This window comes from Motacilla alba, chromosome 5, assembly GCF_015832195.1.
Source record: "Motacilla alba alba isolate MOTALB_02 chromosome 5, Motacilla_alba_V1.0_pri, whole genome shotgun sequence".
Classification (NCBI taxonomy): domain Eukaryota; kingdom Metazoa; phylum Chordata; class Aves; order Passeriformes; family Motacillidae; genus Motacilla; species Motacilla alba.
In genome coordinates this window covers 14,103,957-14,130,858 of record NC_052020.1, presented here as the reverse complement: position 1 = coordinate 14,130,858, position 26,902 = coordinate 14,103,957, and the positions used below count along the sequence as shown (strand labels likewise).

Here is a 26,902-nt window from a genome sequence, read left to right as displayed (position 1 = left end):
AAATGATGGGACAAAATTAGTGATGGCTGCAGGTAACCAACTTTGCTGCTATATTTTCAAAAAGCTGCACTTTGGGATTTCGTTTTTTCACTTACTTTGGAAAAAAAACTATGAATTTAAGGTTTTACATTGTTTTTCATGGTGGCGTTTCTCATCTGTTCAGCATTTCTTTTCATGCGAATACTCAAGCTGTTGTTTATTTAGTTCGGTGCTCATGTAATAATGTTCATCTTAAAATGCTGCCAGCTCTTACGGGCGCGTTTTGTGCATTAATCTGATGTTGCACTGGTGTCGCGTTCCCGGCTCACAGCCAGAGCCGCGCTCCCGCCGCCGCTCGGTGCCGCCCCGTGACGCGCTCAGCGGCGCCGCCGCCGGAAGCGGGCGCGCGGCCGCTTCCTGTGTTTATGTAGGGCCGGGCCGGCGGCACCGGGACCAGCGGGGCAGCGACACCGGCAGCGAGGGGCGGCCGCCATGGCGGTGTCCGAGAGCCAGCTCAAGAAGATGCTCACCAAGGTACGGGCGCGGCCCGGCCGGGCTCGGCCCGCGGGCGGCAGCGGGGCCCAGCGCCGGGAGGCTCCGGGGAGTCGGGTCGGGAAGGGAGGAAGGGCGCAGGGAACCTAAAATGGTCGTGCCCAGCGGCGGGGCTGGGCTGGGACAGTGCCGGGCACCGGCGGGGCACGGCACTTGTGCTCCCCGCTTACAGGAGGAGGAAGGCGAGCTCAGCATCGCTGACCGGGGTGGGGTGGGTTTGGTGATGGCCCCTGTGTAAGGAAACGGGAAAAATCTCATGGAAGGCAAATCATTAACTACTGAATCATGCAGAGCCACGCGTGCCACTCCTCACTGAAAACTGGGCTTTGTCCAGCAGCTTGGAATGAAAACCCCTAGGGCTGGCACTTGGGGGGAGTTACGGGTTTGTTGGGGGGGGGAGGGGGTTGGAATATTTTTGGCAGCATTTAATCATACGTGTAGCGTTTTGAAACTAAGCGCAATAGTTGAGTATCCGATCAAAACCAAAGGCACATTCACCTACATGGAGTCATAAGCAGATTTTTTTATCAGCTTGAAAATGAGTGTTGAATGCCTAGTCAGTGTCATCAAATGAGATCATGTGTGTATTTGTATACACCTGTCTTTGCTAAATTAATTACTGTGATGCCATAGAAGAAATAGAATTTAAGGTAGTCCAGTGTTCTTGTTCCCCCACACTTGTTCAATTTATACTCCCATCTGACTTTCTGTAGGTGATGAAAAATGAAGATGCTATTTCATTATATTTATTTTTCAAAAATAGTTGTGCTTTCTGTACTGTAGAGAGACGTTTAGTGATATTTCACATATTGAATAGTTCAGTGTATAAGATAACATAAGCTTGATCCTAGTTTGGGGGGAACCTAAGCACTTAATTTAACTTCAGGTATTTACCTGCTGTCAGATCTTGAAAAGCTTCATCTTTCTGTGATCTGTTTCCTGGTATGTAAAATGAGGGGAATGCATTTGCAGTCTGAGAATGGAGGAGGAAAAAGGAGTCTAGAAATTAAGAATTCAAATTAATCAGTTTTAGTTACCTCTGTAGAAATCACTAGGATCTTATATTTTCCAAAGAGATTTTGACATTTATTGGAAATCAGTCTAAGTACAGAAATTAACAGCTGAAATTAACATTTAATTTTGCTTGTGGCAGCAGCTGGAATCATGCAACTGTCTCTCTACTAAGTAATCATCACTCAGTGTAAAAGCAGTTTGTAAGAATATTACCTTTCTTTGTTTTAATAGGGATATGAAAATGCTTGCTTGATGTTCAGCTGTTGTGCCTAATTTTTAAAAGCACCCCTGATAACCAAATTTGTGGTTCATCAGCCCCATGGTGTACCAGATTCACAGAGTGCCTGCTGAGCAGGCAGACATTGTTTTATCAGTTCTTGACTCAACTGACTTGAGATTCTTGTGCCAAGAGTGGAAGTCAAGCCTGACTCTGCTTACTTCTTTACTGTCAGGGTGGTGAGGCACTGGCACAGGTTGCCCAGAGAAGTTGTGGATGTCCCATCCCTCGCAGCATCTAAGGCCAGGCTGGAATGGGCTCTGAGCAGCCTGGGATAGTGGAAGCTTCCCTGCCTTGGGCTGGTAAAAAGATGATCTTTGAGGTTGCGTCCAACCCAAACCATTCTATGATCCTTGTGCTTTTTTGGAGCTTCTGTTAGTGGAATCCTGCTCTCTTTTTAATAGTGATTATGCCAATCTTACTGAGGCTCTATCCTGGACCATAAAGTTTGTTCCTATGAGAAGGCCCTGCCTTTTAAAAGTAGCTGGTGACCAGCTGTCATTTGTCCTGTAGTGACACCTGCAGTGGTGTGGGTATGTGCTGCCAGTCTCTGGCTGGTGTGCATGAAAATTCCTCCAGGTCCAGGCAATGCCTGTTCCTGCTTCTGCCAGGTGCTGGGGAGGGAAGAATAAATTCAAATATTTACAAAGTTGTCTCTCAGTCAAGCCCTACTGCACGCTCCCAATCCTGCATCAATTTTACAAAGGAGGCTGAGATGCTTTGCTGCAGCCCTCCCACCAGAACAGCATCCAGGGGCTGATTGACCCCTGTGCTGATGCTTCCCTGTGCACACAGGAGTCCCTGCTGGAGGGGTTGCTTTCTGTCCCACAGACCAGCACTTTGCAGACAGACCATGTGGCGGCTGGTTTGTCCTTGGTCATTTGAGGAAGAGCAGTCACAGCATCACCTGAGGTGCTGGTGCTTCCTCTAGGCTGAGGTGGCGTGGTGGGTTCATCTCTGCTCAGTACATCCAAGTTGTCATGCCCCAGAGGAGCATCCTTGTCAGTCTCTGGAGGTGACAGGAAGAAGAGTTAATTTCTAAGCTTCACAACTCATGAGCGTTTGTCAGGGCCAAGATGACCTTTAGCTGTGGCACCTCAGTTTGCTCTTGGATAATGTCTGAATTAATTTGTTCAGATGTTGTTGACATTTATGTGCTTTGGATGTCGGACATTTCATTGTGCTGGGCCCTTTGTCTTCCTACCATGGTTCAATGAAAGGTTACTGGCTGTGTTCCTTAAGACATCTGAAGATTGTAATTTTTTAAAATTATATTAGAATGAAAAAAATGTCAAGGGACCACATTGTTGGCTTTTCTTTTTAATAGTAATTATCAGGAGAAACGACAACAAGGCTAAAGGGCTGCACTGTGTGGTGAATCAGCTCTCTGTTGCCCAGGAGCCTCTTTGGTGTCTGTGGGTTATGGCTCTGAGATTGGGGAATTCTGTAGTGGTGTATCTGTGGTTTACAGGCCACCAGTGCTGTTACTCCCTGCTCCTGATAAAAGGACAGGTGTAAAACCAGTATTAATGCTGGTAACATTGTGCCTTGATATGTCTGCTCTGTAGCTGACAAAATACATGTAAATGCTAATCAATGATTGGTAAATATGGTGTTGCTTTGAAGAGTGCTATGAAACAGAGCTGTGTGGTTCATATCCTAGATAGCTATTTATCAGGAATGTTCAAAACATCACTGGATTTGTTTGGAGATGACTTTTTTTTTTTAAGATTCAATGATATTTCTCAGATACGCTTGGTTGTGGTAGAACATGAAAGTAAATGCAATAGCTCTTTCCCAAATCAGTTGATGCTTACACCGTTGTTAAGACTTAACATCTTGTTAAAGTTCAGTGAGTGGTCATTTAAGTAATATGGGCAAATAAATTATTATTGCAAACTAAGAGTGGAGAAGAATATCCATGTAGAGATGTAAACTCTCATAAATGCTATCTGTTGGGTAAAATGAAAAAATGATTTAAATTATACTAAAAATTTAGCTTCTGAAGTAATTTCTTTCTCTTTTGTTTTCCAGTACAAGTATAGAGACCTAACCATACAGGAGACAACCAGTGTTATTACTCAGTACAAGGACCTCAAACCTGTCATGGATTCATATGGTTAGTCTGTGCATGTGAAAATTTTTGTTGGCGAATTGTTGATGTGTTAGATGTCTTTGGTAGTTTTTTGTGGGGGGAAAAAGAAGATTAACACCAGAAAACGTAACTTGAGTTTCTGTTTTTTGTCTCTGACAGCTTCTTTAGAAGCACAGACCCAGTAATGTAGTAAGGTTACTTTAGAAAATAACTGTCTAATGTGCCAAGAAGTGTCACGTTTTTCACAGCTTAACTTTTAGTTAATCACTCACTGATGTCATCAGTTGGTGTCCTGAGATTGCTGGTATCTTACAAATTCAGCTTTGCTGCCATATAAAGACATTTTTAAAATTCTGTGTAGGAAGAACTGTAAATCAATGAAGAAATGCTTCATTTAAAATCATTGTGGTAGTCCTTAAGAGTATGAAGAAAACAGAGCCAAGTATACAGAAAATTGGCATGAGAGTTTTATAATGTAAATTATTGATGATAATCACTGTTTGTTAGCTGTTTTAAAGTATCTAGGTTAATTTAAGTGTGTTAAAGGAAGATGATATCTAGGGTTTCACAGCATGCAGTGAGCCAGTGTAGGTGCTGAGGTCAGCCTTCTTATGGACACCTTTTTTTAACTGTTACCTGTGGGATTCCTCTGTGATCTAATTTGTATTAATACATCATCAAAATTTTTAAAATCTTCTGCTTTTTATGTTGTGTATGTGGATTGAGAAATATTAAGAAGGGGCATGGACAGGTAAAAGATGAATTAGTTTTAACTTGAGTAGCTGCAAGCCAGCAGCTGTCACAGAAGTAAAAATTCATGCCATGAAACTGGAGAAACAAAACAGGAGTGAAAGGACTGGCTGGAATAGCAGCACAAGTTTGCATAAGATGGTGATCACAATTCCAGATATCCTTGAGCTGTAGCCATTTGTGTTCCCTAATGCTCTTTAAGCTGCCTGGAAGAGGCTAAGCACAGAATCACCTACAGATAATTGATATTATTTGTAGCAGGGACATCAGCTGCAAGAAAGTGATTACATGTGGGAAAGGGATTTGTAGAGAATTCTTGTGTACTTCACTGTACGTGACAAACAATGAACAAAGCCATCAAAAAAGTTTTTTCCATTTTAAGAGAGGGGGGGAAATATGGGAAATGGATTTGTAGAGAAGTCTCAAAGCCTGACAGAAGGCTCATATAGTGTGCATCTGTATGCAAACTTTGAGATAAGAACTGCTGACTTAGAAATGCATGATGGTGTAAATTATAACATCTGTGTTGTCTCACCCTCCCCATGAGACTAAAAATGGAATTAAAGTTTTTAAAACACCTCTCAGTTGCCCCATCTCTAAGTCAGAAAAGTGCATAATCCAACAATTACTTTGCTGATGAGACAGTTTTCCAGTTCATATTAATAATGAAATACATACCCCCATTGACATCCCAACATGTTCTACCTGCCTTTGCAGAACAGCAGCACCACAATAACTGTGCACAGTAACCTACATTTGAATTATGACTAGAAACTTTCAGTAGGAATTAAGAAGATAAAAGCTTCCTCAACAGAAGCTGATTCATTCAGCCAAGAATAATGTATTGGATTAAAAGTATGAGGAAACTAAATACAGCAACTCAGTAAATTTAGGTCAGAGTTCTTGTGCAGTTTGTGACTAACATTTGGCAGAGTCAAGCACTTTTTCTTCCCCTTCAGTGTGTTACTGTTTGGTTAAATTACCTTTACTGATTTTGTAATAAATGCCTGTGGCCCAGGAATTTTCAGTATTCTTGCCGACCTGTTTTTTTGAAGAAGGCATAAGGAATTCTTTTATAAACCTCAGATGACAGTTGTTTTTTTAAGTCAAGTTTGAGTTCAGATTATCTTTGCAGCAATTTGGATTACTTGCAGTTTGCAAGGTTCCATCATTTTACTCGGTCACTGAATGAGGAAACAGTTTTATTTGTAGAGAAGGTAGTTTGGCAATGATTAATCATTCATTTCTCAGAAGTGTAGAGGACTTATCTGACTGTGGACAGTCATCTGCTAATCCATAAATGTGCAAGAGCTGAACCTTTCAGCCTGAGTTTATATGTGTGTAACTTGTGAAAACTTATGCCAATAAATAGGTAGGGAATAACCTGAACCGAGATTAACATAACCAATATATTTGTTTTAAGAATATTGTTTGTTCTCTTTCAGTTTTTAATGATGGTTCATCCAGGGAGTTGATGAGCCTCAGTGGAACCATTCCTGTGCCTTACAGAGGTATGCATGTGCTATAACTATCATCACCCCCATTGTTTTTCCAAATTGCATTAAAAACTTGGATTTATCCTGATTCAACTTCACTACTTCGGTGATCACTCTTTTCTTAAAATCCTTTGCTTGTCTAAAGTAAAATATTTTAAAGAAACTGTTCTCTATTTTTGCTGCAAGATAAAATCTGAATGCTGAGCATTGCTTCTTCTGTCATTAACAACTTTGTGACATCTTTTTTCTTTCAGCATTGCACGTTTTTTCAGGCTTGTCAGTTGAATGAGGGTTACAAATCATTTATTGCTGCAGCTAATAATAATTCAAATTAGAGTCTTATAATGTTGCATTATAGAACAAATGAGATTGTGTATTAGTGGTGAATGATGATTGTAAATCAAATTTTGTGAATTGTTCTGGAAAATGTTGAGTTTGTTGCCATAGTGTTATGTATTCATTGAATGTTATTAGTAAATTTTGGCTCTGGCTTCTAACTTGGTACAGTTGAGTTTACTGGGTTTTGGAGTTTTCAATTAATCTGAATATAGGAGGAGAGTTGAAGAATTGAGACAACTTCTAAAATCTTTCAAAATATCTTTTCTAGGTAACACATATAATATCCCAATTTGCTTGTGGCTGCTGGACACCTACCCTTTCAACCCCCCAATTTGTTTTGTTAAACCTACTAGCTCTATGACAATAAAAACTGGGAAGCATGTTGATGCGAATGGAAAGATATACCTTCCCTACCTGCATGAGTGGAAATATGTAAGTATAGGGAACTTGAAGTTCTCAAACTGTTCATTCTGTATTCCTCGAGAAAGTTGTATCATTTTTAATAAAAACCATAGTCTTTAGTAGAGATCTTAAACAATTTTTTAAATAAAATCAACTGTTTATTTTTTTGTAATGTCTTAAAGTTCAGGATGTTGCATTCTGTGTTCTGGTATTTAATGTAATTAATTGCATCTTCAGTTACAACTTGTCTGGTTAAACAGTGCAGCACAAGGTGTCCTCTCCTCTGGCAAGAGAGTGATGTGAAGATTTGTGAGATAAGAATATTTACAGAAGGGAAATTATAAATTTACTTAAAACATCTCTGTGACTAAAATGGACTTTTACAAGCTCTTGGGTTTCTTTATGCATATGTTCCTGGAGCCTCCTGTATATGGATATATTTGCTTTACCAGTAAATAGAGGCACTGAGCAGTGCAGGCCTTATAGCAGTTTTGGCCAAAACATGGACCTGTAAAAAAGCTAAACTGTGTTGTCAAGATTAGAAAAATGATATAAGATGCCTGGTTCTCTAAAAAGTTATTGATAGGAATGCATTTACTAAGGCTGGGTGGTAGTTCAGTGCTTGCATAGTAATGGTGGAAAAAGACTGCCCAGGTCAGGTGTTGCACAAAGCAAGAGGATCATCAAAGGTACAGCTGATACAGAATTCTTTCAGTTTGAGAGGTTGGTAAAAATAAGTAAGTGGATTATAGAGCTAAGTAAACTCTGATTTGGGGTATTTAATCTGGTGCTGCATTCATGATGCTTGTTCTTATTTTGGCAAAATGGAATCATGCCTATATTAAGTAGTTCTAAACAGAGAGACCTGGTTTAACTGTATTTAAAGGAGGTTTGTGCCACTCCTTAGTGGGTTAGGATATTTTTTCTCTTGAGACATTCTGAGTCAGAGAAAAAGCTGTGATGTATGAAATTGAAATGTCTAAAAAAAGGTGGAGATCTGTATATTTTTCGTGTTGGGTGGTGGATTTAATTTTTTAAAATATTATGATTCATCATTGGACATTTATACCCAGTCATTTGTAGTCCTGCATTTGATATGGAACCATGTATTACCCAGTTTATTCTGGGTGTGTTTTGCTGTATGGTTTTGAGTACAAGCTGACTGGGTTTGGTATGTGTAATAGAACCCAGAAAGGAAGTTAATTTTGCACATATGTTTACACAAGAGATATATACATTTTAAGAACATTTAAAACTACAAATAAAAGGAATGCTTTTGAGAGCTGATGGAAAGGCATCCTATTGTTGCTGCAGTCAGTTAAACTCTCTGTTAGCAAAATGAAAAACTTGTGATTTGCTTTCCCTCCCAGCCCCAGTCAGACTTGTTGGAGCTGATCCAAGTCATGATTGTTGTGTTTGGAGAGGAACCTCCAGTGTTTTCTCGGCCTACTGCTTCCTCCAGCTACCCCCCTTACCAGGCAACAGGCCCACCAACCAGTAAGTGCTCATCACTGCTCATTTCCACAAATAATCATCTTAATATTTCAAAGGAATTGTTGCCCTGCACAGTTTGCCCACAAATAATGCATTTTACTTTTTATATTGCTGACTAATGAATTCACCTGGGCTGTGAATTGACTTTACCTTGTTGGACTCAATGATCTTAAAGGTCTTTTCCAACTAAAAAGGTTTTGTGAGTCTAAAAATTCATGTGAAACTTTGGATTTTGGAGGGCAAAAATCAAGTTTGTATTGTAACACACAGCAAAACCCAGACAAAACCAGAACACATTCAAACACCCTCAAAACAACCAGTGTTCTGTCAACATTCCAAGACAGACTTAGAAAGTGATTATTCAAATAGCTTTGTACCTCAATTTTTTTTTATTCTAATAATACAAGCTCATCTTTTAAATATCCTGCAATCATTGATTTCATAAGCACAAGTATGCCTACAGCTTGTCAGCTTGTGTATGCTCACAGTCCTGTTTGTGTGGTTTGGTTTTTTTTTGTTTGGTTGGTTTTTTTTTTGGTTTTTTTTCAAATTGCTGGCTGAATATTAAAAAAAAACCTGCCTTGTGATTTTTTTTGTTTGTTGTTCTCTGTTAAGTTGGTCTTCTGACTTGGTACCATTTCTTATTTTCTTGCAAAAAATCCTCAAGACTTTTAAAATCATTTATTTATTTAAACCTCCGGAGGCATCTTATCTTAAAGACTGGGGATAGGGACGTGAGGGAAAAAGAAGTGGGAAACACAAAATCCTGGGAATTCTTCTGGGAGGAGACTCTGGATTGTGTGGGGAAAAGCTAAAAAAGCATTAGTATAGGCCTAAAGTCAAAGACTGGGACAGTAGGGAACGGGGAGCAGTTTAGCTGGAGATTGTTTGTTTAATAAGGTTATAACAGTTCCACATACATTTAAGAGATTGTTTGTTTAATAAGGTTATAACAGTTCCACATACATTTAATGGTACAGTAGCTGTATTTGGTGTTATTAATGTTTGCCAGATTTTTAAGGCTGTGTCCATTTTCTATTGAAGTGTGGCTTTTACTTGATCACAGTGTTACGTTTGAAAAGCTGAAGTGCTATTCATTGCCATTTACAGCAGAACCCATTTTTTAGCAAGGTTTTAGGCTCTGAACCTGTGAGAAAATGGGTAGCAAACATAAACGGGCCCATTAGGAATAATTGACTAAATGCAGGTGTTTGGGACTTTTCAGCTTGTCTGTGGCTGCCCTGCTTGTGAGAGCACCAGAGAGTTGCATTGTCCTGATTTGCCAGGAACAGTGGGGGTCAGTATAAGTGTAGTTTTAGCAGGAGTTGTGACTTGTGCCTTAAGGACAAACCTGCAGCGAGCCACATTTGATTGCTCTTGTAGTCACTCAAAGCTGAAGTGCTTTGCATTACTATTTTCAATTGAATTGAGCTGAAGTACTATGAATTAGTTCATAGCTGAAGTAATTCTAGTGGAAATGTTACAGGGTTTTGAAATGATTAATAGCTACTTTGTTTTACTAGTGTGATTAGACTTCCCTTATTTTACAGACATCTAGGGTTTGGGTTTTTCCATGTTACAGATGCATTGTTTAAGAAATGAAGTCCTTTGACAAAAATTTTAATCATTTGAAAGCACTGATGAGTGGAAATAACTCCACACTTAATAGCTCTTACAAAAAATTATTTGATGAAGTATTCCCAAAATTCCTAGAAATGTGGGAGAAGTGTGTCCGAAACATAAATTTGTCAACTTTTCAAGAAAAATCGTAAACTTGCTAAGACTATTTTGATATATATATGTGCTAATGACAAATTTTTAAAATACAACTTCTAAATAGCAGAAATTACTCACTAAGGACATGGTTGGATCATGAGACAGCTAATCAACTACTCTGAAGGTACTTAAATTATGCACTTGTTATTGAGTGGGAAGACATCATTGGCTAGAAAGGTTAAATTCTTTTTTCAGCTATTACATAAAGAATGGAGACAGCTCTTCAGGTGTGTCATCTTTAATACCATGTTTTGGGGTTTTTTTCTGAGTACCCCAGCTGCAGATTCTTTTTTTTTCCTTAGTACATCTATTTGTTGTGCATTTTTAAATCAATACCTACTTTTATCCATGCAGTAATTAGTTTAAAGTAATGATTAAAAAAAAAATTCCATATAACAATAGGATTATTTTTATATATGAGGAAGAACTTCTTTATATTGAGGGTTTTAACTTCTGAAATGTAAAAATGCACAAAATTCTTGTTTTATTTAGCTTCCTATGTGCCAGGAATTCCAGGTGGAATATCTCCCTATCCACCATCAAGCACTCCAAACCCAAGGTAAGAGCCCCTTTAAACTATCATCATTTTCCTGATAGAGAATTTCACTGAATAGTGTCTAATCATAATTGTATTTTCTTATGGTGTATTTGTTGTATAATTATTCGTGTTAGCAGGGTTTGTTAAGAGTGAGGGCTGAATTCTTGTCAGTAGCCAAAACTGGAGGAAGGCCTAGCTTTCTTAGTTGCTTGAAATAAAATATATATGGGTGTTATAAATAGATTTTGAAATTACCTAAATCCCAGCTGTTATCTTCCTTCTCTCATATATTTTTATGAAGTTGATATGTTTACATGGCATGGAAAGAAATGTACCCCTAAAAGTCGAGATTTTATTAGCATCTCAGAAATTGAACAAAATTTTGCTGGGTTAATACAAACCTTGACTCCAGTGTAAATGTGGACTTAGAGTAATCTAAGGGAACTAACACAAAGTTTAACTAACACAAAGTTACTTCAAAAGCCTTTTATTAATATTAACCAGGATTTCTTTCTATATTATAATTAGGAATAAAGCATTTCCAGAAGACTTGCAGATCTGTGTTAGTAAATAGTGAGATGTTGGCTACTGCCTCCTAGTGTGCACTTACATTTTTTACATCATAATTAATTGGTTTTATTATTAATATCCATATGTCTTGATTTTGTGGTAGGAGCATATGAGAATTTGGTGTAATATGGAGCCTTTTTATTTTAAAAAGACAGAGAAAATGTAAAATCTCTTTTTTTTGTGGTTGGGGGGAGTGTTATGTTGGTGGGTGGGGGGGGGGGGGAGTGTTATGTTTTAAGAGGAGAAAAGTTAGGATTTTTTTTAAGTTCTTACAGCATGGTTTTTTCCTCCTAAATATGTTTGTTTAAAGTGCTCTTAATGTTTGTACAAAAGTAATAGAACTGGTTTTAAAATATATAATTTATTAATTAATATGAAGGTTTTAAGAACTATTAAATTTGCAGTTGCCTGAAGAGAGACAGAACATGCTTATTTTATATTTTGCAGGGGGTTTGGGGCCACTTTGTTTAATTATTACTATAGTTAATACTTTGCTGCATGAAGGTCTTTGTCAGTCTAATTTGACTGACTAATTTGTGTCCTTGTTTTAGTTGACAGCAAATGTATTTTAGAAAGGTGTTGTAGACTGTCACATGTCATCTCATAATTGTTTCAGTGAGCAAATAAGTATTTTTGCTTTCTTTATCCATCGGAGCATGACTGAGAATTTCTGAGGGAGTAGATTTCACCTTACAACCATATTTTGCACAGCATTTTTAGGTTTACATAAAGCAGCTAATCAGTCATCTTCTTAACTGTTCTCATATAAAAAAATATTAATTTGAAATTGTTGTGTGTGAGTTTGTAGCTAGAATAATTTCTTTTGGGTACTTGTGGGATTTCATATAGCAAAACTAAGAGATTCAGGAGAATTTGTTACCCAAATGTTGACCAGGCAATAACTAGATAGGGCTTCAGATAAAATGGTGCTTCAATACCAGAAATACCAGTTGTGAAAGATGTAAATGTGAACAGGAAAAAGGCCTGCAATTTTAAGATTTTTTTATGTAAATGACTGTTTAGCATGGTGGCAATAAAGGTAATCTAGGTGGATGGAATTTTACTAGCAGTTGCATAACATTAGCATATCTTTCTTTGTCAAAGCAGCTTCCCAAACTATCCTTACCCAGGTGGTGTTCCCTTTCCAGCAACCACTAGTGTGCAGTACTACCCTTCTCAGCCTCCTGTCACCACTGTTGGTGAGTACCTTGGAAAGGGTTTCTCTGAAGTAAAGCTTCTCTCTGTAACTGATATGTAAAGAAATGAAATGGAAAAAAAGAACATGTTGTTCTTACTCTGAAGTTCCAAAGCACTGGTCTTTAATTAAATTTATTCAAAGGAAGAAAAAAACACATTTTATTCACCTTCAGTCAGGAATTTGATAAATTCCTGGGTTTATGCAATACATTGTGTGTGTTCTGTGAATATTTTGAAGAGCACTGCATGTAACTATATGGGATTTTCCTCACCTTTAACTGTAGGTGACTTTTGGTTGTCTGTATTGCTCCATTCATGGTTTAGAAAAATACCTTTATCATCATTTAAATTTCTCTAATGGACTCTATTTATGCTTTCTTTCCTCCCAAAATAGTAACTTTCTAAAGTAGCAGTTTGGAATGAGCTTCATTTTTAGTGAGTTTCTTCTCCAGCCTCTTCCCTGTTGCTTCTTCTTGATCTCTACTTGTCACTACCTCCTTTGTTCCCTTCAGCATCAGCATTTGGGGTGTTGACCTGTGTCTTTTCCCAGTCTGCTGCTCTGTGGCCCTTGCTTTCCACCCTGCCCCTCACTTTCAGTGTATGTGTAGAAGACTGGGAACCAGTGATAGATGTCACCTAGTTAAGTGGGAAGCTGATGCAGTAATTTTCTCACTGGCTGATAGTCCCTTTGGCACAGTTACACGGTGAGGGTGTAGATTCTGTTGTGATGTTGTTCACATTAGCAATCCACTGTAGACTCTTAAGCCCTGTAATTTAGAAGTGCATTCATAGGTTCTTCATCTAACGTGTGAACTCAGTTATTTATTGATGGCCTGGGATAGAGTCATAGAATGTCTTTTCTTTCCAGAACTGTGTGTATTTTGTGATTTTTCTTCACATACTTGGGGACAAGGCAAGGGAAGAGAGATGCTTCTACTTTACTTCTTTTACTAAAATATCTGAGGAGTTCTGTTACTACAGAATTTGAAAGCAGCAGTAAGTTGTATGTTGTATTTTTCTTGTGCCTGATCCTGTCCTTTGTGTCCAAGTTCTTTCAGCCTTTTCAATTAAGAAAGTATTTTATGAAAGTTCTTGGCTGCTTTAGTGGTCCCCTCCACTCTGAGGTGATCTGAGTCTGCACAGTGCAGGGAAGCTGCTGTCCCACTGAAGTACCTCAAACAGTGCTTGGTGTTGTGGGGCTGCACTTGTGTCCTGGAGAATTCGTGGTCTCCTCTGGCTCTCCTGTAGGGAGCTGATAACCTTCCTAGGCAAACTTGGCTTTCTGCAGTGTCTTTCTCACAGAAATCCAGTTTTGCCTTTATGTAGCAGAGTGTTAATTTAAAATAGAAATATATTCTATTTAATTTTTCCCCTCCTTTTCAACCCCACTGAAGATGAATAGAGGTGCAGTATCTGGCAAAGATGGAAGACTCTTCCAGTCCTGAGTTAGATCATGTGTGATACCATGCTGTAATGGCAGGTTTCATAGTGACAATTTAACATTACACTGACTCGTTTGCTGCAGCTGGGTAAAAGCCCTTCACCTGGTTTACATGGCTTATCTCTTGTGCCAGATGAAATGCAAACACATCTCTTTGATCATCCCCTACACTTCAAATATTGTGAGGTGGTTTTGTTGTGTTTGTTTTGTTGGGTGTTTTTTACAGTCCAGTATTGGTTGGTTTTTTTTGTTTTTTTTTTTTTTTAACTAAAAATGTTTCTTTCCTGTACAGTTTTTGTTTGTTTGGCTGTGGTTTATTGTGATAGTTTATTTAGGAGCATATCAGTTGTTACAACTTTTGTGTGGGTGATGGTGTTTCCTATAGTGAACCTAGTTCAAACCTAGTTTGAATTGAATGAAAACGTTCATGCAAAGTAGCTCAAGTTTTTCACCATCACTGGTTTATCAAATAGTCCTGTAGGCTTTTTCTTTCTGTTCAGTCATCTGCCATTTATTACTTTTCTGATGCAGTTACTGGTTTGATGATTCTGTAAGGTCACTTCTGAAACCAGACTCTGCCTGGTAAAGGTTAAAGGTTTCAGAGTTCTGTTGATTTAGTGACCATGTGCCATGAAATCTTCTCCAAGCTGGGCTAATTATGGAAGTGACAGAAGATGCTATGGGTTCATGCTCTGTAAGAAGATACATTGATTGAGCTGTATTAAAATGATGTTTTTATATTCAAAGACCTCTACCCTACCTGGTGGCATTTCTGTGTGAGCTTTCATTGTGTTAGGTGTATTGTGATTTTATGTTTTTTTCCCTCTGTCCTACTTTACTGTTTAAGTGAGCCTTGCATAAAAGCTCTCGGAGTGAGGAATGTCAGGGGAAAAGAAAGTAAGCATAAGTTTTACTGATACTGGTTCTGGCTGATTCTGACTTTGTGTTAGAGTATAATTCATTATGTAAAGAAAACAGTAACTAAAATCATGCTAATGCTGTTTTTTGAAGGGAAGTCAGGCCTTTTTGATCAGGAACAGTTGTCTACCTTAATCAGGAAGTCCTATACAGTGAATAAACTCTGTCCTAGATAGTATAAGTTTTACTTCTCAGTGTAGAAAGTGCTCTTGTTCTTTTCTCCTTTCCATAAGAAGCAGCAATGATGGATTCCTGGGTTTGTGTGTATGGCGCTATTTGACAACTTGTGTTGCTGGCTCTAAAAGTTAACCAAATTTTGCAAATTATCTTATTGACTGGCAACAAGGTGAATTTTTTAGGCCACAGCTGTAAATCAGATGAAGTGTTGGGACATTTCTATTTTCTTAAAGCTGTCTTTGCACCAGTTGTTTAATAACTCATTCTCTTTATTTTTCAGTGGTAATTTGCTTTTTTTTTTTTTAAGTACATATATTCTGGTGCAACTTACATGTATGCAAAGTGCTCATATTAGTAATGATCAAAATTGATGTTTTCTGTACTTTAGAAGGCTTTGGTGGATTAGTAAGCATGATGTGCTTCTTCCTGTAGTTCCTGTCATTCATTTGCATAGCTTTATTTTTCCACCCATGTGGCTTGGTGTAGGTTTTGTGGACAGGAACAGAGTAAAAAAACAGGGAAGAGATACAATTTTATGCAGTCTCATTTTGATAGCAGAAGTAAAAAAAAAAAAAAAAAGTATTCAATTATACAAGAATCACGTGAGCAGTGATGAGTATTTTTTCATTTTATTGTTTTTTTGAAATCTAGGGCACTGGAAAATGTGATGTGCATAATGCTGTAACAGCTTCAGGGTTTTGATAGCTGTGTCTCTGGATAAAAAGATACTCTGGTAAAAATTCTTCTTGCTTATTTTCTTTGCAGTAATAGAGCTTCAAATCTCTCTGTGTTTGATTCAGAGCAGTTGAGAAGTTTAGGCACAAAAGCTGCTGTAATTCTTGCTGTGTTGTTACAATGCAGTCGAAATTTCACTGATCTAGGTGTGAGGCACAAGCCTGGGGAAACTGTGACCCTCCAGTTATTCCCACGGAATAATTGAAGTGGTTTGTGGTAACTATCACCAGCAGCCACTTCAAATTTGCTAGAGCACTCTGAGTTTCCTGGTCTAGAGACAAATTGCACTTCTTGTGACAGACACAAAGTACTTGCCTTTCTATTTAACAGTGTGTTAGCCTTGAAAGGCTGATTTTCAAAAGCTTATTCAGGTCTCCTGCCCCTTCTGCTCACTTGCCCATAGGAATGTACTGTTCCTGAGCCTGGAGGAAGTGATCCTTGGATATTCACCTGCTCTCTTGGACCCCTCTTCCCTCTATGGTAAATTCCCATGGATTTCTTCCAAGAAGGTCTGTGAAGAGGCCAAAGTTATCTCTTACGAAGTCCAGGGTTGCAGTCTTACTCATTGCCCTGCTTTCTTCTTGTGGGATGCAGAACTCCATGATCTCATGGTCACTGCAACCAAGGCTGCCCCAACCTTCACATCTCCAGCCAGACTTTCCTTGTTTGTTCTGCAAGGTCCAGCAGCACATCCTTCCTCATTGGCTGCATCTGTATCAGTTATTGTCAGTGCTTTCCAGGAATCTCCTGGATTGTATGTTCCTGGCTGTGTTGTCCCTCCAGCAGCTGTCAGGCGGTTCCCCATGAGAACCTGGGCTGCATGCCCTTCCTGGGAGTATCCCCACTTGAGTTGAATGGGTGGTGTCTATAACTCTCCCTTTGTCTTTCCTAGTTTAAAGCTTTCCTTACCAGGCTAGACAATTTAAAAACAAGCAAAAAAACCCCAACAAACCCTGAACTAATACCTGTAGTAGGTAAATGCATTGTCTTGAGCCAGCTGTTACATTAATTGTGGTTGAATACATCTTGCCCTTAACTCTTGTTCTTCTTTAAAAGGTCTTGGACTAGTAGCATTTATGGACTTCAGAGGAAATGGCCACCTCATTTTTAAAATAAAAAAAAGAGTGTGGCTATGGGAATAGTGAAGTGAATGAATGGCTGCATACTCTTAAATTTACTTGTGTCTATCCTAGTGTACATTATCTCACTGTGATCTCTTTGCTGCTTCTGGCAATTATTGAGAGCAGCTTACTTTAGTGTCTCACGCTGCTGAAGTACATAGAGCAGCTTGGCCACTTGCTGTTCCAGCTGGCTTTACAGTGCAGCCAGTGCAGCTGAGCATTAATGTTAAGCTTGTGCAACGTCCTTGTGCAGGCCCCAGCAGAGATGGCACCATCAGCGAGGACACCATACGCGCGTCCCTCATCTCGGCCGTCAGCGACAAGCTGAGGTGGCGGATGAAGGAGGAGATGGATCGCGCCCAGGCCGAGCTCAACGCCTTGAAACGCACAGAGGAGGACCTGAAGAAGGGGCACCAGAAACTGGAAGAGATGGTGACTCGCCTGGACCAGGAAGTGGTAAGCTGCAAGGAGCCTGTGCTCCCCACCTGAGTATTCCTAGTAGTGAGCAGTTGGAATCAATTAATCGTTAAGCATGATAGAAATAGCAGAGCTTCTAGCGCATTGTGCTTTCTCTTCTGCAGCTGGGGGCTTCTGCTCAGCAAATAGCAATAGTGACCATGAGATGCAGTGTCCTGTATGTGTTTTACAAATGTCATTGCTCAGTAGTAGAGAAACAGTGTTATTTTTCTCCATTCTTCCTGTGAAAGATGTTAGTGGTGTGAGATTATTTAATATTATCAAGAAACTGATATATTAAATAATATATCAGTGCAACAGCAGTACTGGAGAATATTTCAGTGTGTTAGTGTAGAGAACACTGATTTTGGTCACAGCCTCCTTGCATAACTTCTCCTTTCCCAGTAGTCTCTCCTACTCACAGTATGCTCAGAAATTCCTGCATTTTTTTCATTAAGGCATCTTCTGCTTAGTCCATCTGCTCATTGCACTGCTGCTCAGGAGAAAGATTTTGGGATTGATGAAGTTTCTGAATCCAGCTCAGTGTTCAGATGTGGTTTAAAAAAATATTAGAAGTTATTAATTGGACTAGAGAACTGAGGAATACTGCATTCTAAAGAAAATAATTACTTTGGCTTTGCTGTTACTATCTTTAGTTTAAATGGTTATTTTTCCTATTGTGGCAACTCAACTACTTGGAGTGTTGGCATGCCTTCTCTACAGTTTTAAATGGGTAATGGATTGACATTATCTAAAGCAGATGTTACTTCTTTAAAAGAATCTGAAATCTACAGATTGATAGCTCTTTCTTCTGTAAAAATCATAAGAAGTACAGAATGAACTGTTACGTCTAAAAATCTTTCATCAAGACAATTGTATTACAATAAGATAAATAAATGTCTTAATTGGTTTTAGGCTGAAGTTGACAAGAACATTGAACTTCTCAAAAAGAAGGATGAGGAGCTCAGTTCTGCCTTAGAGAAAATGGAAAGTCAGTCAGAAAATAATGACATAGATGAAGTTATAATTCCTACAGCACCACTTTACAAGCAGATCCTGAACTTGTATGCAGAGGAAAATGCAATTGAAGACACCATTTTCTACCTTGGGGAAGCACTGAGACGTGGAGTGATAGATTTAGATGTCTTTTTAAAGGTAGGTTTCTTGGGAGATTTTTAAGATGTGCATTTTAAATGTGTTTACTTTGGACTCTTTGGTTTGGCTTACTCATGTTCACGATCTGTTCACAGAAGAGGATCCTGTAGGAACAGGAATATTTATACATTCAAGCATAAGTTTTAGAAAGCGATTTCAGAATTTAAAGACCAATTTTGAAAGCATTATAGATACAAAGTCTTATTGTTTCCTTCTTGTGTAGACCTTACTAGTTCTGTTTATCTGCTGTTAGAACCATGCTCTACCCCATGGGAAGGGCACTAGTCTGATTGCACCTTATGGAGTGCATATTATTGCTTTGATAAGAATATGTGTGCAGTTAATAATTAATTATTAATATTATAATTTAATGGATTAGTTAATAATTAAAATTGCAACAAATAGACTGTAGTGATTGCATTTGGTAGCCACCTGCCAGTCATTTTAAGCCAAGAAAATGCCATTTAATAGAATAATTTATTTAATGTTTCCAAAAAACTGACATCCCATTTGGGTCACAGAGTACATTTGTATGGCAGTATTGAGTTTTTATCAGAACTTCACAATAGCCAGCTGTTGTTTTTCTGTCTGCAGCATGTACGTCTCCTGTCTCGCAAGCAGTTCCAGCTGAGGGCACTGATGCAGAAAGCAAGGAAGACTGCTGGACTCAGTGATCTCTACTGAATTCCCAGACTAGCTGGGAAGTTAGGTTTCCTTGTGAAGCAGCCATTCTCTTGATCTTTCTCTTAATCAGTAGGTGCCCAGAGTAAGTTATTACATCATCCAAGTGTAAGATATTTTGAATCAATAATATATTTTCTTTTTGGTAAAGACTAGCTTTTATTAATGCACTTTCTATCTCCTGTAATCTTTGTGCTGGTGGACTTAACGCTGAATAAAACTTGTTGCATATTTTCTTCCTCTACCGAGCTGTGTATGACGTGCTTACTTTTCAAATATGCAGAGTCAGCTTCACCATGCTTTCACTTGACTTGTGAGGTTTGGAAGATGTGCCAAACTGGAGAAAATCACATTTATTATGACCAGTGAAAACTGGAAACTCAAAAGGTTCTTAGTCTCAGCACCATAACCAGCGTAGCTTAAGACTGAGCCCTTGCCTTAAGGCTTTTCATGTTCCTGCTGGCTCTGAAGAGGTTGGAGTTCATTTTAAAAACCCGGGTGAGACTTCCATAAATATATAAAACTGCCTGAAGCCTCCAGCACAGCTGTACACATAACATGATTACACAGGTGATGTTTGAGTTAGTGTGACTTGAAAAACAGACTAGATTTAGGTGGGTGGAAGTGGAATTGCATGTGGAGACAAAACCCTCTTAAGAAAAACAAGGAGACAGAAATAACAGTTTGTGGTTTATTTGGTGGTGTAGTTGGTACTACAGTTGGACAGTCACTGTCTTGTTGCACATAGAAACCTTTAACATTTTTTAAACATGCTCTGGAGACAGAACTTACAACTAGACTGATATAGTACACAAAAATAAGGTTCTCTAAGAAAAAAATACCCACAAAAATTCCAAAGCAGTGTTAGGAAAATACACTTGGACCTATCAACAGTGAAATACTTAAGCGATTCAGCTGGCAGAGAAGGTTGGTCAATTGGCTTGACAATCCTTTAACTTCAAGAAATGTCTTTGGTTTCACATTGTGTAGCAATTACTCCTTATTCCTTTGAACCAACATGAAACAAGATGAGGAAAAGGCAAAGGGTTTTTTAGGCAGTGCTGCTTTGAATGCTGGATTTGTCATACCACTTCACTGAACAAGACTGACTAGGTAAACTAGCTCTGGCTAAGAACATGGGTATCTGTGAACAGGGAAAACCCTAGATTAGTTTCCTAATGCTATCTTCAGGAAACTCCATTGTTCAGATTTGAGCTTTTTGTGTGTTCTAGTTGAGATAATACATTGAAAGATTTGACTTACTTGGAAAGTGCAACGTAAGACAAACCACTAAACCCGTTAAACTGCTAAGACCCAAAAACTGCTTGGGCAGGTTTAAAACTGTAGTTCCTTCTGAATTGCCCACAGTGTGTCTGCACTCTTCCTTAATTTGTCCTCTTCCTCAGGTTTTAGGATCATCTTTACTACATCAGTGATGCCATTACTGCCCAGTACACAAGGAACACTTAGGAAGACGTCTTCTTTTATTCCATGCAAGCCCTGAAAGGTACATAAGGATTGTTAGGCTGGAATTTATGTATCTCTGTATGTTTCATAGAATATCTTATCAGGAAACCAAATTTATTGGAATTAAACTAGAAGGCGATTGCTGTTTTTCAGAATTCCAGACATAGTTAATTTTCAGTAAGACAAAAATTAGGAAAAAGGGGCTGCTCACCTTAACAATGGTAGAGATGGGGTGCACTCTTCTCAAATTCTTCATAATACTTTCAGCTAGGTCTCCCACAGAAAGGCCAATAGCCCAGGACGTGTACCCCTTCAGTTTGATCACCTCATAGGCACTGCAGAGACACAGGGCTCATTAAAGAACAAGTACCATCAACTGAACTGCTTTGAGTTTGTCAGAAAGGCTTTTGGAGGTCTCCAGATCAATTTGGAGGCATCAAAAGCTTGACTGACTTTCTGGCAGGACCAAAATGAACTCAGCAGTGAATAATTCTATTTGCATTTTACACTTGTCTCCACAATTATACTGGAATCCTAGAAGTTTAAGCTCTTCCCTAATTTAAAGTTTACTAATTAATGAAAACTTAACTACATTACTCCTTAAAATATTATTTCATGTTCCATTATGTTTGCATCCTAGCATTTGGGGCTACTGACGTATTCTAGATGCAGGTACTACAGAACAGAGATTTTTCAGCTCTTCCTGATTTGTTCTTGTGTTGAAATTTATAAAAAAACCAAGCCAGTATTTACCTGTCCACAACCTGCTTATGGACCTCCTTCCAGTGTTCCTTGTCTGCATCAGTTCCCAAGTCTGGATGAAGAGTCTTCAGAGAGACGCCAGCAACGTTCACTCCACTCCAGACAGGCACTGAGAGTTGCACATAGATTAATTACCTCACAATACTCAGTCCTTCTCCAATTAACATGAGATCTAGCTGGATTAATCTGCATCACATCATTATGATTGACCTATGATCTTAAATATAGTATGACCTATAAGGCCAGCCTAAATTGCAGCCTGATAACCTAGGAGCACATTAACACTTCCACACGGTGTCACAAAGTTTGAACACACCTTTGTTAATGTGAATCACCTGGGCAACATGAACTGAAATGACTCTGGTGGGTGTCAGGAAGCAGACAGCACTGCTCTGGTGCTGCGTGGAAAAGTACAGGTTAAATAAGGAAAAAGTACTTTCTCCTGTCCTCCAGACTTGCCTCTGCAATTCCTATGTACAGTGACTAAGAGATGCCAGGAATGGCAGCTGAGTGACTGCCAGTAGGTCTGGTGCAGATCTTTGAGAGGCCCTTGCAGAGAACTTTATCCTCCTGCTGCTTCAGTTTGGATTTTTTTGGGAGTTACGTGAACAATCCAGCCTAGAAATGTTTAGCCAGCTCAGGTTACAGCAATGACCTTTTCCAAGCACAGTCATTCAGGTCAAATATAGATCATCTAGGGTTACTCTGAGCAGCAAATGACTTAAATCCGAACTTGCATTTTTAAGGTGCCGTAGTGCAAAGGTTTTGCAGCAATGTTTCGCTGTAGCTTTTCAAACCGTCCCTGGCAGCCCGATTTCACCCTTACCACTGGAATCTCCGTGCTCTCCAACAATCCATCCGTGGCAGCTCAGGGGGTGGATGCCCAGCCTTTCTCCCATGAGGTGGCGGAAACGGGCAGAGTCCAGATTGCAGCCACTCCCAATAACACGGTTTTTGGGGAAGCCACTGATCTTCCAGGCCACGTAGGTCAAAATATCCACTGTGAGAACAGGGGCATAGCAAGTGCCACTCATGAGCAGACTGATAATGAGGATGGTACCATGCATTCATCTGTAAGCATTTTACCCTCATGCTAGTTTCAGGAACAGAGCACAAAGCAGTGCCCATGGCCAGGCACTGCAGTGGGCTAACATGATGACTGTTTTATAGAACATAAGGACTATTTTGAACACTCTCTCAGCTCTGCCTTTATGCTCTGCATGCAATTATCAGTGACCCTAGTGTGCTCAAGATCACTCAGTCTGAAAACCCAAGTTTATTTCTCAGAAGAGCAAACTGCTGAGCCTGGAGGGAGAAGATGACATTTTTTTCTATACAGATACCATAGAATGGTTTGGATTAAAGGAACATTAAAGATAATTTCATTCCAACCCGCTGCCATGGGCAGGGACACCTTCCACTAGACCAGGTTGCTCAAAGCTCCATCCAACATGGTCATGACCATTTCCAGGAATGGAGCATCCAGAACTTCCCTGGGCCACCTGCTGGCAGTGTCTCACCACCTTCATAATAAAGAGTTTCTTCCTCATAGCTAATCTAGATCTACCTCTTCCAGTTAAAGCAACTGCCCCATGTCCTATCACTACATGCCCTTGTAAAAAGGCCACCTCTCCTTTAGGTACTGGAAGGTTCTCCAGGGTCTCCCTGGAGCCTTCTCTTCCAAAGTGTTTTCCAAAAGCCTGTGCACTAATGCCACCTTACTGAAGAAAGACTATTCTCTAAGCCAAATCCTCTTATGGCAACACAAGACAAACCTGGGTTTGAGACAATAAGCAGCTTGCAGTCGGGACTGTATTTAACGACGTTGGGAATGATGAATTTGAAGATATTCACGTTGCGCTGGACCAAGTTAAGGCGGCTCTCTCCTTCTTGCTGCCGGGCACCAGCAGTGACAATGACCAGCTTGGAGTGTGCAGTCACACTGTAATCTGCAGACAAAAGGCTGTGTCAAACATGACCTCTTCTACACATGCTTCAGAACAGGAGTTCTCACTTCCTTTCTGTACTGGGATCTCAAATTCTCAAGTTTGAGGGTGCAGCAATTCCCTGGTAATTGTTACCCTAGACTTTGCCTCTATAGAAAATGGAATTTCATTTTAAGAGTGGCTCTTGCCACAACATTGAGGCATGTTGCTGTTGTGACACAGAGCTGCAGGCAGTGATGCTCCTTGCTTCTCAGCCACAAATGGGACTGGGGATAGCTGCTGGGATAGCATTCAGGGTAAGTGCTGTGTAGAAGAGGAAGAAGGCTCTGCCCTCATAACCTACTACCTGTAGGAGCTGTAATCAAGGTATGAGCTGGATAAGCCTTTGCCCTACTCAAGGCTGCCACTAAAAGTTATCAGAATTAAGTAGTAATGAGTTCAGGGGTTAATTGGTCATGAAATAAAGTTCTCTAAGGTGCACAAGTACTTAAGAAATCAATCTTTCTGTACTGAGTAGTGAACCCTGGAAGAAAATACCTAGCTGGACTGGCCATAAGAAGGTATATTTAAAAATGCCAGCTGAATACTATATCCGTGAGCTTTCCCCAAAAAAATTAGGGTGACAGGCTACATGCTAGACTTGGCTGTCCAGTGTGAGACCTGAAGTGGCTACCTCCATTTAGAAATAACGAGCACATAAGAACCAGCTACTTGCCTTTGCCAGAGACAATCTTTGGAGTTTTAAGGAAGAGGCTGCCATGCTGGAGATCCAGCATCTCTCCTCTGAGCTTGTCCTCCACGACATCAACAAGGGCGAGTTCATCGGCCAAGTCCTACAAGAGACCAAGAGCAGTGGTGAGTTTGCTGCCTCTTTCAGCAAAGCCACTAGTTGCCAAACCATGAAGTTACAATTATTCTAAAAGCTACTTAAAACAATTTTGTTCATCTCTAACACTTCACTTCTTCCCAGAGTCCTTTAATTAGTCCCCTGGGATATCCACTTCCTTGAGTTCACTTTATACTTTTCATAACCACATTCTGCATGAAATAGTAGTACAATTAAGCAAGACAATAACAAAGAATAATTTAATAGTGATTCATATGCAACCTATTTGACAGTCAAGAAAAGCAAGCCTGATGTTAACCACAGCATTTTCAGTATGATAACTGAAGGCAGAAGACAAGTCATTCAGAGTGTCAAGGACCAATTTTTCCAGACCGCATTGATAAAGAATTATTCCATTTGTCTGCTCAAGACAAAATAAATCCTCAGTTCTCAATCTTTTTGTATTTTTAGAGTGTTAAGAGAATTCCTACTTAGAAGGGAGTCTGCAAGTCCCACAGAGGTAAATGCAGCTCCTAAATGATACATAAAGGACATTCTGCCTGATCCTGAGGCAAACTTCATTTACAAGAACAGCAGCTATTTGTTCTCTGTCAATAGCCTGAAGACTGTTGGTTCATTTCAGGCCCAAAAAAGGATTGTATAACCAGAAGTTCATCTAATAAGGGTAACTATTTTTTTTCCCCTCTTTTAGGTTTCAGGTTCTTCTGCTACTTCCTCCCAAGCCCGACACTTACCTTCATGAGGATGCTGATGGCACAGGCCATTCCCACTGCACCCACGCCAACCACGCTGATCTTATTTTCAGCATGGCTCTCCTGTTTGTGGACAGTGTGGATGAGCTGATCCTTGAGAGACATGGTGCACTGCTGAAAGGAAAGAAACAGCAGTTTCTTCAGAAACATCTCAGAAACAGAAACAGAAACATTTCTCTAAGCTTTGGAGCTTTTACTGACCCCAAAATATTTATCTCCAGCAAGATTAACTATATTCCAGGATGATAAGAAAATGGATACAAAACACATGAATGTCTGGCAATACTGTCTGTATGCTACAAAATGATTGCAAAACTGAATTACTGGTGACAATCCTCTGTTCAAGCTCACCCTAGCTTTGCCTCAAATGCAGCCTGAGAGCCATTGATTATATTACATAGCTGGTGGCACTCCAGCAGCAGCAGCAGAATGTTCTAAATGGCCATCCATATTACATTTAGGTACAGGAAGCCATTTTAGTACTTCGAAGCACGGCACAGTCTGGCACTCTCTGTTCTCTCACCCTGAAAAACTGGTATTCTGTGCCCTGAAGCCTTTCCAGAGCTCAAATTGTGCAACACTTAGGCAAGCCTTTTTTGAGCACAGCATGAGCCTCCTCGTCAACTTCATGAATTTGTTTTAAAGTGAAACTGCAGAATTTTGAATTCAGATGGCTGGAGTCTGGTGTTACCATCTCTCCCACCCTAACATTTTAGCTGCAGCTGCACAGCATCCTGGTTAGTTGGGTTCTGAGAGCCAAGGGGGTGCCGAAAAGGCACAACGATGACAAAGGATTGTGCATTCATCCCCGTCTCCGCGTGGAAGCCACCACCACGCTTTCCCGGGAAATGGTGCTGCACTGGGAGATGCGCTGGGAGCAGCCTGAAGAGCCCAGGGCAGGAGCAGCTGCACAGACGGATGCAAGTACAGACACCACACGACTCTCTAGTGCTGAACAGGCAGCGACTCGTTCAGAGCGTGAAAAGCCAAGCAGAGCAGCAGGTTAAGGACTGAAAATTTTGGGGCCGAGGGGAGGGTAAGGAAGCCAGCAGGGCCCGTATTTAGGAGAAATCAAGCAAGCTACGTCAGTCTTCCTGTGCAGGAGCCTCCTGAAGCGCGGCCATGCAGGGCACTCTCCACGTGCCAAGTCGTCCCTTTGCACTCTAAGCACTTCAAGGCTCATCAGAGCCACCCACTCAAGCACGTCTGTCGCACTTGAAAATTTTTTCCTTTTAAGAGCGCCATACCCCTCAAAGAAACAAGTTAGGGGAGTGGTAGATGGTGCACTAATGCTGTATTTGAAACGCAGCCCTAAGCCCATCCTCTTTGCAGGATCACTCCCTGGGGCCGCACGCACCGATTGCGGGAAGCGAGTTAATCCACGGAGGCTCAAGGGCACGGAGGGAGGGGACGGTGGGGGGTTGTGAGTGGAAATCACGCCGGCTGGCCTCCAGCCCAGGGCTGTGCACATTCCACCACGGCCGGGGGGACTCAGCGGAGCAGGCGGCGTGGAGGGGACTTTGTCCATTTGTCGCCGCCTGCTCCACCGCGTCCCCCGGAGGTCTGCAGGACCAGCACCGCCTGCGGGACCAGCACCGCCTGCAATCCCCCTTCTCCCCCCTTCTCTCCCTCCCCCTGCTCCCGCACCCCCGGCTCCCGCACCCATCCCCGCCCGCCAGGCGATCGCACCTACCGAGCGTCCTCTCCCAGGCGCGGCTGTGGCGGCGGGGCGGGGGAGGTGGCGGCCGCCGCCTTAAATACGGCCCGGGCGGCTGACGCGCGGCGGGCGGGCTGCGGCGGTGGGGACGTGCCCGCCGACACGTCGGGGTGGAGAGACCGAGAGGGAGGAGGGGGAAGGAGCGGCGGGAAGGAGATGGAGCGGAGAAGCGGAGGGGAGGGTGGAGGGAGGCGGGAGGCGAGCGCCGGGGAGCCGGGGCGGGGCGGAGGAGCTCAGCTATGCGCGCC

The 26,902-nt window shown here is 40.7% G+C and overlaps 2 protein-coding genes across 5 annotated transcripts; one reads left to right on the top strand and one right to left on the bottom strand.

The window, feature by feature from the left end:
- Positions 1–5: 5 nt before the first annotated feature.
- TSG101 (tumor susceptibility 101) lies at positions 6–19,407 on the top strand. Of its 2 annotated transcripts, none has more exons than XM_038139213.1 (10): positions 6–513; positions 3,857–3,941; positions 6,113–6,178; positions 6,771–6,934; positions 8,275–8,401; positions 10,667–10,733; positions 12,390–12,481; positions 17,125–17,327; positions 18,243–18,482; positions 19,077–19,407. In XM_038139213.1, the coding sequence occupies exons 1-10, from the start codon at positions 472–474 to the stop codon at positions 19,164–19,166; spliced, it is 1,176 nt and encodes a 391-aa protein (XP_037995141.1). In that variant the 5' UTR covers positions 6–471; the 3' UTR covers positions 19,167–19,407. The 2 variants fall into 2 exon arrangements, with proteins under 2 accessions (XP_037995141.1, XP_037995140.1); XM_038139212.1 differs by having other exon boundaries at positions 12,387–12,481.
- A 433-nt stretch (positions 19,408–19,840) lies between these two features.
- LOC119701918 (L-lactate dehydrogenase A chain) lies at positions 19,841–26,770 on the bottom strand. Of its 3 annotated transcripts, none has more exons than XM_038139214.1 (8): positions 26,631–26,770; positions 24,920–25,051; positions 24,054–24,171; positions 23,168–23,341; positions 22,219–22,392; positions 21,384–21,501; positions 20,842–20,965; positions 19,841–20,663 (listed from the first exon to the last, which is right to left on the bottom strand). In XM_038139214.1, the coding sequence occupies exons 2-8, from the start codon at positions 25,040–25,042 to the stop codon at positions 20,499–20,501; spliced, it is 996 nt and encodes a 331-aa protein (XP_037995142.1). In that variant the 5' UTR covers positions 25,043–25,051; positions 26,631–26,770; the 3' UTR covers positions 19,841–20,498. The 3 variants fall into 3 exon arrangements, with proteins under 3 accessions (XP_037995142.1, XP_037995143.1, XP_037995145.1); XM_038139215.1 differs by having other exon boundaries at positions 24,920–25,048; positions 26,631–26,768; XM_038139217.1 differs by having other exon boundaries at positions 24,920–25,048; positions 26,627–26,645.
- Positions 26,771–26,902: the final 132 nt, after the last annotated feature.

Excerpts from the sequence above, each read along its gene's own strand:
- TSG101 (XM_038139212.1), top strand. The coding sequence starts at position 472 with ATGGCGGTGTCCGAGAGCCAGCTCAAGAAGATGCTCACCAAG. Across the intron at positions 514-3,856 it reads TCAAGAAGATGCTCACCAAG|TACAAGTATAGAGACCTAAC; the intron begins GTACGGGCGCGG and ends TTTGTTTTCCAG. Across the intron at positions 17,328-18,242 it reads CTCGCCTGGACCAGGAAGTG|GCTGAAGTTGACAAGAACAT; the intron begins GTAAGCTGCAAG and ends AATTGGTTTTAG.
- LOC119701918 (XM_038139214.1), bottom strand. The coding sequence starts at position 25,042 with ATGTCTCTCAAGGATCAGCTCATCCACACTGTCCACAAACAGGAGAGC. Across the intron at positions 23,342-24,053 it reads AAAGATTGTCTCTGGCAAAG|ATTACAGTGTGACTGCACAC; the intron begins GCAAGTAGCTGG and ends TTTTGTCTGCAG. Across the intron at positions 20,664-20,841 it reads CCATCTCTACCATTGTTAAG|GGCTTGCATGGAATAAAAGA; the intron begins GTGAGCAGCCCC and ends TGTACCTTTCAG.